The sequence below is a fragment of the Vidua macroura genome, unplaced genomic scaffold, assembly GCF_024509145.1.
Source record: "Vidua macroura isolate BioBank_ID:100142 unplaced genomic scaffold, ASM2450914v1 whyUn_scaffold_172, whole genome shotgun sequence".
Taxonomy (NCBI): domain Eukaryota; kingdom Metazoa; phylum Chordata; class Aves; order Passeriformes; family Viduidae; genus Vidua; species Vidua macroura.
The window spans coordinates 25744-37854 of NW_026530562.1; the positions used below are offsets into that span (position 1 = coordinate 25744).

General features: G+C 59.9%; 1 protein-coding gene across 1 annotated transcript in view; it reads left to right on the forward strand.

Moving 5' to 3' along the window:
* Positions 1-12111, forward strand: part of CPSF1 (cleavage and polyadenylation specific factor 1) — a gene marked incomplete at its 5' end in the record, with an annotated part of 78605 nt that overhangs the window by 22586 nt on the left and 43908 nt on the right. Inside the window, 5 exon segments of the mRNA XM_053969310.1 lie at positions 942-1036; positions 1725-1799; positions 4243-4323; positions 8500-8631; positions 10281-10394. Of these exon segments, the coding sequence (XP_053825285.1) occupies positions 942-1036; positions 1725-1799; positions 4243-4323; positions 8500-8631; positions 10281-10394 (497 nt within the window).

Below are 12111 nucleotides of genomic sequence, written 5' to 3' on the forward strand. Positions count from 1 at the left end.
GGGACACCTGGGTCCCCGCAGAGACCCTGGGGGGTGGCACCGGGTGACAGGGAGGTGACAGCGGTGACACGGGGCCATGGAGGTGGCACTGGGGTGGCAGGGGACGGGTGGGGGACACGTGAGGCACGGGAGGGTGGCAGGGGGGTGACACAGGGTGACAGGAGGTGACACAGGGGATGGCAGCAGGTGACACAGGTGACAGGTGTGTCCCTGTGGTAGGGGGGTGACACAGGGGGTGGCACAGGGTGTGACACAGGTGTCACAGGTGACACAGGGGGGTGACACAGGGGGGTGGCACAGGGGGTGACACAGGTGACACAGGTGACAGGTGTGTCCCTGTGGCAGGGGGGGTGACACAGGGGGGTGGCACAGGGTGTGACACAGGTGACACAGGTGACAGGTGTGTCCCTGTGGCAGGGGGGTGACACAGGTGACAGCAGTGACAGGTGTGTCCCTGTGGCGGGGGGGGTGGCACAGGGGGTGACACAGGTGACACAGGTGACAGGTGTGTCCCTGTGGCAGGGGGGTGACACAGGGGGGTGGCACAGGGTGTGACACAGGTGACACAGGTGACAGGTGTGTCCCTGTGGCAGGGGGGTGACACAGGGGGGTGGCACAGGGTGTGACACAGGTGACAGGTGTGTCCCTGTGGCAGGGGGGTGACACAGGGGGGTGGCACAGGGTGTGACACAGGTGACACAGGTGTCACAGGTGACAGGTGTGTCCCTGTGGCAGGGGGGTGACACAGGTGACACAGGTGACACAGGTGACAGGTGTGTCCCTGTGGCAGGGGGGTGACACAGGGGGGTGGCACAGGGTGTGACACAGGTGACACAGGTGACACAGGTGACAGGTGTGTCCCTGTGGCACAGGGGTGACACAGGGGGGTGGCACAGGGTGTGACACAGGTGACACAGGTGACAGGTGTGTCCCTGTGGCAGGGGGGAAGCCGCAGGCGCAGGACGAGGTGGACGAGATCGAGGTGTACGGCAGCGAGGCGGCCTCGGGGACACAGCTGGCCACCTACTCCTTCGAGGTACTGTCATTGTCACCTGGGTGTCACCTGTGTGTCACCTGTTTGTCACCTCCCTGTCACCCCAACCTGGCCACCTACTCCTTCGAGGTACTGTCACCTCCCTGTCACCTGTGTGTCACCTGTGTGTCACCTCCCTGTCACCCCAACCTGGCCACCTACTCCTTCGAGGTACTGTCATTGTCACCCGGGTGTCACCTGTGTGTCACCCCAACCTGGCCACCTACTCCTTCGAGGTACTGTCATTGTCACCTGGGTGTCACCTGGGTGTCACCTGTGTGTCACCCCAACCTGGCCACCTACTCCTTCGAGGTACTGTCATTGTCACCTGTGTCATCTGTGTGTCACCTGTGTCACCTGTGTGTCACCTCTTTGTCATCCCAACCTGGCCACCTATTGCTTCGAGGTAGTCACCTCCCTGTCACCTGTGTGTCATCTGTGTGTCACCTGTGTGTCACCTGTCACCTGTGTGTCACCTGTATCACCTGTGTGTCACCTGTGTCACCTCCCTGTGACCTGTGTCACCTGTATCACCTGTGTGTCACCTGTGTCACCTCCCTGTGACCTGTGTCACCTCTATCACCTGTGTGTCACCTGTGTCACCTCCCTGTGACCTGTGTCACCTCTATCACCTGTGTGTCACCTGTGTGTCACCTGTGTCACCCACGGTGACCCCACGTCCCCGTGCCAGGTGTGTGACAGCATCCTCAACATCGGGCCCTGCGCCAACGCCGCCATGGGGGAGCCGGCCTTCCTGTCCGAGGAGGTGAGGGACCCAAAAACCCCAAAATCCACCCCAAAACCAACCCCAAACCCCACCCCAAACCCGGCCTTCCTGTCCGAGGAGGTGAGGGACCCAAAAACCCCAAAATGCACCCCAAAACCCACCCCAACCCCGGCCTTCCTGTCCGAGGAGGTGAGGGACCCAAAAACCCCAAAATCCACCCCAAAACCCCCAAAATCCGCCCCAAAACCCACCCCAACCCCGGCCTTCCTGTCCGAGGAGGTGAGGGACCCAAAAACCCCAAAATCCACCCCAAAACCCACCCCAACCCCGGCCTTCCTGTCCGAGGAGGTGAGGGACCCAAAAACCCCAAAATGTGCCCCAAAAACCCCAAAATGTGCCCCAAAACCCACCCCAACCCCGGCCTTCCTGTCCGAGGAGGTGAGGGACCCAAAAAACCCCAAAATCCACCCCAAAACCCACCCCAACCCTGGCCTTCCTGTCCGAGGAGGTGAGGGACCCAAAAACCCCAAAATGCACCCCAAAACCCCCAAAATCCACCCCAAAACCCACCCCAACCCCGGCCTTCCTGTCCGAGGAGGTGAGGGACCCAAAACCCCCAAAATCCACCCCAAAAACCCACCCCAAACCCGGCCTTCCTGTCCGAGGAGGTGAGGGATCCAAAAACCCCAAAATGCACCCCAAAACCCCCAAAATCCGCCCCAAAACCCACCCCAACCCCGGCCTTCCTGTCCGAGGAGGTGAGGGACCCAAAAACCCCAAAATCCACCCCAAAACCCCCAAAATCCGCCCCAAAACCCACCCCAACCCCGGCCTTCCTGTCCGAGGAGGTGAGGGACACAAAAACCCCAAAATCCACCCCAAAAACCCCAAAATCCACCCCAAAACCCACCCCAAACCCGGCCTTCCTGTCCGAGGAGGTGAGGGACCCAAAAACCCCAAAATTCATCCCAAAACCCACCCCAAACCCCACCCCAAACCCGGCCTTCCTGTCCGAGGAGGTGAGGGACCCAAAAACCCCAAAATCCACCCCAAAACCCCCAAAATCCGCCCCAAAACCCACCCCAACCCCGGCCTTCCTGTCCGAGGAGGTGAGGGACCCAAAAACCCCAAAATCCACCCCAAAAACCCCAAAATGTGCCCCAAAACCCACCCCAACCCCGGCCTTCCTGTCCGAGGAGGTGAGGGACACAAAAACCCCAAAATCCACCCCAAAAACCCACCCCAAACCCGCCCTTCCTGTCCGAGGAGGTGAGGGACACAAAAACCCCAAAATCCACCCCAAAAACCCACCCCAAACCCGGCCTTCCTCTCTGAGGAGGTGAGGGACCCCAAAAAAACCCCAAAAACCCCACCCCAAGCCCGGCCTTCCTGTCTGAGGAGGTGAGGGACCTAAAAACCCCAAAATGTGCCCCAAAAACCCCAAAATGTGCCCCAAAACCCACCCCAACCCCGGCCTTCCTGTCCGAGGAGGTGAGGGACCCAAAAACCCCAAAATGCACCCCAAAAACCCACCCCAAATTCCTGCACCCTAAAATTCCTGCACCCCAGACCCTGACTCCACACCTGATCCCAAAACTGACCCCACACTGACCCCAAAGCTGACCCTATACCTCATCCCAGTGACCCTAATCCTGACCCCAAAGGACCCCAAATGACCCCAAACCCTGACCCCAAAGCTAACCCTATACCTGATCCCAAAACTGACCCCAAACCTGACCCCAAACCTGACCCCACACCTGATCCCAGATGACCCCAAACCTGATCCCAAAACTTACCCCACACCTGACCCTAAAACTGACCCCACAACTGACCCCAAAGCTGACCCCACACTGACCCCAAAGCTGATCCCACACCTCATCCTAAATGACCCCAAACCCTGACCCCAAAGGACCCCAAATGACCCCAAACATGACCCCAAAGCTGACCCTATACCTAACCCCAAAGCTAACCCTATACTTGATCCCAAAGCTGACCCTATACCTGACCCCAAAGCTGGCCCCACACTGACCCCACACTGACCCTATACCTGACCCCAAAGCTGACCCCACACTGACCCCAAAGCTGACCCCACACTGACCCCACACTGACCCCACACTGACCCCAAAGCTGACCCCACACTGACCCCACACTGACCCTATACCTGACCCCAAAACTGACCCTATACCTGACCCCAAAGCTGACCCTATACCTGACCCCAAAACTGACCCCACACTGACCCCAAAGCTGACCCCACACTGACCCCACACTGACCCTATACCTGACCCCACACTGACCCCACACTGACCCCATACCTGACCCCACACTGACCCCACACTGACCCCATACCTGACCCCACACTGACCCCACACTGACCCCATACCTGACCCTATACCTGACCCCATACCTGACCCCACACTGACCCCACACTGACCCCACAGTGACCCCACACTGACCCCATACCTGACCCCGCTGTCTCCCACAGTTCCAGAACAGCCCCGAGCCCGACCTGGAGATCGTCCTGTGCTCGGGGTACGGCAAGAACGGGGCGCTGACCGTGCTGCAGGTACCCCAAAAACCACCCCAAAAACACCCCAAAACCACCCCTGAACCCCAAAACCACCCCAAAAACATCCCTGAACCCCAAAAACCACCCCAAAAACATCCCTGAACCCCAAAAACCACCCCAAAACCATCCCTGTGCTCGGGGTACGGCAAGAACGGGGCGCTGACCGTGCTGCAGGTACCCCAAAACCACCCCAAAACCACCCCAAAAACATCCCTGAACCCCAAAAACACCCCAAAAACATCCCTGAACCCCAAATACATCCCAAAAACATCCCCAAAACATCCCTGAACCCCCAAAACCACCCCAAAAACATCCCTGAACCCCAAAACCACCCCTGTGCTCGGGGTACGGCAAGAACGGGGCACTGACCGTGCTGCAGGTACCCAAAAACCACCCCAAAAACACCCCAAAAACATCCCTGAACCCCAAAAACACCCCAAAAACATCCCTGAACCCCAAAAACCACCCCTGAACCCCAAAAACATCCCAAAAACATCCCAAAAACATCCCTGAACCCCCAAAACCACACCAAAACCACCCCTGTGCTCGGGGTACGGCAAGAACGGGGTGCTGACCGTGCTGCAGGTACCCCAAAAACCACCCCAAAAACATCCCTGAACCCCAAAACCACCCCAAAAACATCCCTGAACCCCAAAACCACCCCTGTGCTCGGGGTACGGCAAGAACGGGGCGCTGACCGTGCTGCAGGTACCCCAAAACCACCCCAAAAACATCCCTGAACCCCAAAAACCACCCCTGAACCCCAAAAACATCCCTGAACCCCAAATACATCCCAAAAACACCCCAAAAACATCCCTGAACCCCAAAACCTCCCCAAAAACATCCCTGAACCCCAAAACCACCCCAAAACCACCCCTGTGCTCGGGGTACGGCAAGAACGGGGCGCTGACCGTGCTGCAGGTACCCCAAAACCACCCCAAAAACACCCCAAAAACATCCCTGAACCCCAAATACATCCCAAAAACATCCCAAAAACATCCCAAAAACATCCCTGAACCCCCAAACCACCCCAAAAACATCCCTGAACCCCAAAACCACCCCTGTGCTCGGGGTACGGCAAGAACGGGGCGCTGACCGTGCTGCAGGTACCCCAAAAACCCCCAAAAACTCACCTGGGCACCCCAAAACCACCCCTGAGACCCCTCCGATTCCCAAACGCCCCCCTGAACCCCAAAACAACAAATTTCTCTGTGAACCCCAAAAACCCCCGACCCCCCTGAACCCCCAAAACCCCCCTTTTACCCCAAATCCCCTGAACCCCAAAACCCCAAATTCCCCCTGAACCCCACAAACCCCAAACCCTCCTGAACCCCAAAACCCCAAATCCCCCTGAACCCCAAAACCCCAAATTTCCCCCTGAACCCCACAAACCCCCCTGAACCCCAAAACCCCAAATCCCCACAGAACCGCAAACCCCCTGAATCCCAAAACCCCAAATTTGCCCCTGAACGCCACAAACCCCAAACCCCCCTGAACTCCCCAAAACCCCAAATTTCCCCCGGAACCCCAAAACCCCAAATTTCCCCCTGAACCCCAAAACCCCAAGCCCTCCTGAACCCCACAAACCCCAAAGCCTCCCGAACCCCAAAACCCAAAATTCCTCCCTGAACCCCACAAACCCCAAACCCCCCTGAACCCCAAAACCCCAAATTTCCCCCTGAACCCCACAAACCCCAAACCCCCCTGAACTCCCCAAACCCCCAAATTTCCCCCTGAACCCCAAACCCCCAAATTTCCCCCTGAACCCCACAAACCCCCCTGAACCCCAAAACCCCAAATCCTCCCAGAACCGCAAATCCCTGAAGCCCAAAACCCCAAATTTCCCCCTGAACCCCCCAAAACCCCAAACCCCTCTGAACCCCAAAACCCCAAATTTCCCCCCGAACCCCACAAACCCCAAACCCCCTTTGAACCCCCCAAAACCCCAAATTTCCCCCGGAACCCCAAAACCCCAAATTTCCCCCTGAACCCCCCAAACCCCCCTGAACCCCACAAACCCCAAACCCCCCTGAACCCCACAAAACCCCAAATTTCCCCCTGAACCCCACAAACCCCAAACCCCCCTGAACCCCACAAAACTCCAAATTTCCCCCTGAACCCCACAAACCCCAAACCCCCCTGAACCCCCCAAACCCCCAAATTTCCCCCTGAACCCCAAACCCCCAAATTTCCCCCTGAACCCCACAAACCCCCCTGAACCCCACAAAACCCCAAATTTCCCCCTGAACCCCACAAACCCCAAACCCCCCTGAACCCCACAAAACTCCAAATTTCCCCCTGAACCCCACAAACCCCAAACCCCCCTGAACCCCCCAAAACCCCAAATTTCCCCCGGAACCCCAAAATCCCAAATTTCCCCCTGAACCCCCCAAACCCCCCTGAACCCCACAAACCCCAAACCCCTCTGAACCCCAAAACCCCAAATTTCCCCCTGAACCCCACAAACCCCAAACCCCCCTGAGCCCCAAAACCCCAAATTTCCCCCTGAACCCCAAAACCCCAAATTTCCCCCTGAACCCCACAAACCCCAAACCCCCCTGAACCCCACAAACCCCAAAGCCCCCCGAACCCCAAAACCCAAAATTCCTCCCTGAAACCCACAAACCCCAAACCCCCTTTGAACCCCCCACAAACCCCAAATTTCCCCCTGAACCCCACAAACCCCCCTGAACCCCAAAGCCCCAAATCCCCACAGAACCACAAACCCCCCGAACCCCAAAACCCCAAATTCCCCCCTGAACCCCACAAACCCCAACCCCCCCTGAACCCCCCAAAACTCCAAATTCCCCCTGAACCCCACAAACCCCAAACCCCTCTGAACCCCAAAACCCCAAAACCCCAAACCCCCCCGCACCGCCCAGTCCCCCCGCGGGAGGTTCCCGGGGGGCCGATCCCGGTGCCAGAGCAGGGCTGGGGTGAACCAGGGTGACCCCAAAGTCTGGGGAGCGCCTGTACCCCCCAGGGACACCCCAAAAACCACCTGTACCCCCCCAGGGACACCCCAAAAGTGTGGGGTGCACCCCAAAACTCACCTGTACCCCCCAGGGACACCCCAAAAACCACCTGTACCCCCCAGGGACACCCCAAAACCCGCCTGTACCCCCCCAGGGACACCCCAAAACTGTGGGGTGCACCCCAAAACCTGCCTGTACCCCCCAGGGACACCCCAAAACTGTGGGGTGCACCCCAAAACCTGCCTGTACCCCCCAGGGACATCCCAAAACTGTGGGGTACACCCCAAAATCTGCCTGTACCCCCCCAGGGACATCCCAAAACTGTGGGGTACACCCCAAAATCCGCCTGTACCCCCCAGGGGCACCCCAAAAATCTATGGGGTGCACACCAAAACTCACCTGTACCCCCAGGGAGACCCCAAAAATCTATGGGGTACCCCAAAACTCGCCTGTACCCCCCAGGGACACCCCAAAAGTGTGGGGTGCACCCCTGACTGCTGTCCCTGTCCCATCTGTCCCTGTCCCCATCCCTGTCCCTGTCCCCTGTCCCTGTCCCCATCCTTGTCCCTCTGACCACTGTCCCTGTCCCCATCCCTGTCCCCTGTCCCCTCTGTCCCTGTCCCCATCCTTGTCCCTGTGGGTGTCCCCCTGACCACTGTCCCTGTCCCTGTCCCCATTGCTGTCCCTCTGACCACTGTCCCTGTCCCCTGTCCCCATTGCTGTCCCTCTGACCACTGTCCCTGTCCCCATCCCTGTCCCTGTCCCCATTGGTGTCCCCTGACCGCTCTCCCTGAAATCCCTGTCCCCTGTCCCCATCCCTGTCGGTGTCCTCTGACCACACTCCCTGTCCCCTGTCCCTGTCCCTGTCCCTGTCCCCTGTGCCCTGTCCCCATTGGTGTCCCCTGACCGCTCTCCCTGTCCCCGTCCCTGTCCCTGTCCCCTGACCGCTGTCCCTGTCCCTGTCCCTGTCCCCTGTCCCTGTCGGTGTCCCCTGACCACCATCCCTGTCCCCTGTGCCCTGTGCCCTGTCCCCTGTCCCCGTCCCTGTCCCTGTCCCTGTCCCTGTCCCCGTCGGTGTCCCTGTCCCCTGTGCCCTGTCCCTGTCCCCTGTCCCTTGTCCCCTGTCCCCTGTCCCCGTCCCTGTCCCCGTCCCTGTCCCTGTCCCCGTCGGTGTCCCTGACGGTGTCGGTGTCCCCAGCGCAGCATCCGGCCGCAGGTGGTGACCACGTTCGAGCTGCCCGGCTGTTACGACATGTGGACGGTCACCGCGCCCCCCGCCGCGGGAACAGGTGGGTGCCCGTGTCCCCGTGTCACCCGTCCTGTGTCACCTGTGTCACCCACTGTGTCACCATGTCTCTGTGTCACTGTGTCCCCATGTCACCCCTCTTGTGTCACCATGTCCCTGTGTCATTGTGTCCCCGTGTCACCCCTCCGTGTCACCTGTGTCCCTGTGTCACCCCCCTGTGTCACCGTGTCACCCCCTGTGTCACCCCCCTGTGTCACCGTGTCCCTGTGTCACTCCCGTGTCACCCCTCCGTGTCACCTGTGTCACTGTGTCACCTCTCCTCTGTTACCGTGTCCCCATGTCACCGTGTCCCCGTGTCACCCCTCCGTGTCACCTGTGTCCCTGTGTCACCCCTCCTGTGTCACCCCTCCTGTGTCACCATGTCCCTGTGTCACCCTTCCTGTGTCACCCCTCCGTGTCACCTATGTCCCTGTGTCACTGTGTCCCTGTGTCACCCTTCCTTGTCACCGTGTTCCTGTGTCACCCTCCCTGTGTCACCTGTGTCCTGTGTCACTCCCCTGTGTCACCTGTGTCCCCATGTTACCCCCTGTGTCACCGTGTCCCCGTGTCACCCCGTGTCAACCCGTGTCACCCCCGTGTCACCATGTCACCGTGTCACCCTCCCTGTCACTGTGTCCCTGTGTCACCCACTGTGTCAACCCCCTGTGTCACTGTGTCCCCATGTCACCCCCGTGTCACCACGTCCCTGTGTCCCCATCCCTGTCCCTGTGTCCTGTATCACTGTCCCCATTCGTGTCCCTGTGTCCCCTCATGTCCCCATGTCACTTTCCCTGTATCACCATATCCCTGTGTCCCCTCGTGTCCCTGTGTCACACTCCCTGTGTCACTGTCCCCATTCATGTCCCTGTGTCCCCTCATGTCACCCTCCCTGTGTCACCATGCCCCTGTGTCCCCTCGTGTCCCTGTGTCACACACTGTCCCCATCCCTGTCCCCGTGTCCCCTTATGTCCCCATGTCACCCTCCCTGTGTCCCCATGTCACCCTCCCTGTGTCCCCCTGTCCCTGCCATCCCCATGTCCCCCTGTGTCCCCTGTTTGTGACCCCCATCTCTGTGTCCCCATGTGTCCCTGTGTCCTCTCATGTGTCCCTGTCCCCCTTCCCCTTGTCCCCTGTCCCCCCCGTCCTTCTGTCTCCCTCCCCTTGTCCCACTGTGTCCCCATGTCGTTCTGTCCCCTCCTTGTCCCCTGTCCCTGTGTCCCCATGTCCCCCATCTCCATGTTGTGCCATCCCAGTGTCCCTCATCTGTGTCCCTGTGTCCCCTGTTTGTGACCCGCCATGTCACTGTGTCCCCTGATGTCTTCTCATCCCATGTCCCCCTGTCCCTGTGTCCCCATGTCCCCCTGTCCCCCCTGCCACGTCATTCCATCCCTGTGTCCCCATCTCTGTGTCCCTGTGTCCCCTGATGTCCTCTCATCCCATGTCCCCCTGTCCCTGTGTCCCCATGTCCCCCTGTCCCCCCTGCCATGTCATTCCATCCCTGTGTCCCCATCTCTGTGTCCCTGTGTCCCCTGATGTCCTCTCATCCCATGTCCCTCTGTCCCTGTGTCCCAATGTCGCCCTGTCCCCTCCCATGTCCCCTTGTCCCCTCCATGTCCCCCTGTCCTCCCCATGTCCCCATGTCCCCTGTCCCTGTGTCCCCTGTCCCCACCAAGGCTCTGTCCCCACAGCCCGAGGTGGCCCCGGGGACCAGCGCGGAGCCCGAGGCGGCGACGGCGGCTCCGGAAAGTTCTGAGGAGGACGGGGAACGTCACGGCTTCCTCATCCTGAGCCGCGAGGACTCCACCATGGTGAGAAGGGACACTGGGGACATTGGGGACATCACGGGGACATTGGGGACATGGGGACAGGGGTTCCTCATCCTGAGCCGCGAGGACTCCACCATGGTGAGAAGGGACATTGGGGACATCACGGGGATGACATGGGGACATTGGGGACATGGGGACAGGGGTTCCTCATCCTGAGCCGCGAGGACTCCACCATGGTGAGAAGGGACATTGGGGACATCACGGGGATGACATGGGGACATTGGGGACATGGGGACACGGGTTCCTCATCCTGAGCCGCGAGGACTCCACCATGGTGAGAAGGGACACTGGGGACATTGGGGACATCACGGGGACATTGGGGACATGGGGACACGGGTTCCTCATCCTGAGCCGCGAGGACTCCACCATGGTGAGAAGGGACAGTGGGACATTGGGGGCATCACGGGGACATTGGGGACATGGGGACAGGGGTTCCTCATCCTGAGCCACGAGGCCTCCACCACGGTGAGGGACATTGAGGACATCACGGGGATGTTGGGGACATGGGGACACGGGTTCCTCATCCTGAGCCGCGAGGACTCCACCATGGTGAGAAGGGATACTGGGGACATTGGGGACATCACGGGGACATTGGGGACATGGGGACAGGGGTTCCTCATCCTGAGCCGTGAGGACTCCACCATGGTGAGAAGGGACATTGGGGACATTGGGGACATCACGGGGATCATTGGGGACATGGGGACACGGGTTCCTCATCCTGAGCCGTGAGGACTCCACCATGGTGAGAAGGGACAGTGGGGAGATCACGGGGATTTTGGGGACATGGGGACAGGGGTTCCTCATCCTGAGCTGCGAGGACTCCACCATGGTGAGAAGGGACATTGGGGACATTGGGGACATCACGGGGACATTGGGGACATGGGGACAGGGGTTCCTCATCCTGAGCCGTGAGGGCTCCACCATGGTGAGGGACATTGAGGACATCACGGGGATGTTGGGGACATGGGGACAGGGGTTCCTCATCCTGAGCCGTGAGGACTCCACCATGGTGAGAAGGGACACTGGGGATATTGGGGACATCACGGGGACATTGGGGACATGGGGACAGGGGTTCCTCATCCTGAGCCGTGGGGACTCCACCATGGTGAGAAGGGACATTGGGGACATCACGGGGATGACATGGGGACATTGGGGACATGGGGACACGGGTTCCTCATCCTGAGCCGCGAGGACTCCACCATGGTGAGAAGGGACATTGGGGACATCACGGGGACATTGGGGACATCACGGGGACATTGGGGACATGGGGACACGGGTTCCTCATCCTGAGCCACGAGGACTCCACCATGGTGAGAAGGGACACTGGGGACATTGGGGACATCACGGGGACATTGGGGACATGGGGACACGGGTTCCTCATCCTGAGCCGCGAGGACTCCACCATGGTGAGAAGGGACACTGGGGACATCACGGGGACATCATGGGGACATCATGGGGACAGGGGTTCCTCATCCTGAGCCGTGAGGGCTCCACCATGGTGAGGGGACATTGGGGACATCATGGGGACATCATGGGGACATCATGGGGACATGGGGACATGGGGACACGGGTTCCTCATCCTGAGCCGCGAGGGCTCCACCACGGTGAGGGACAGGGACCATCGTGGGGACAGTGACATGATCTTGGGGACTCCCCTGGGTGCCACATCCAGGGTTCAGTGCCCCACAGTGTCCCCTTA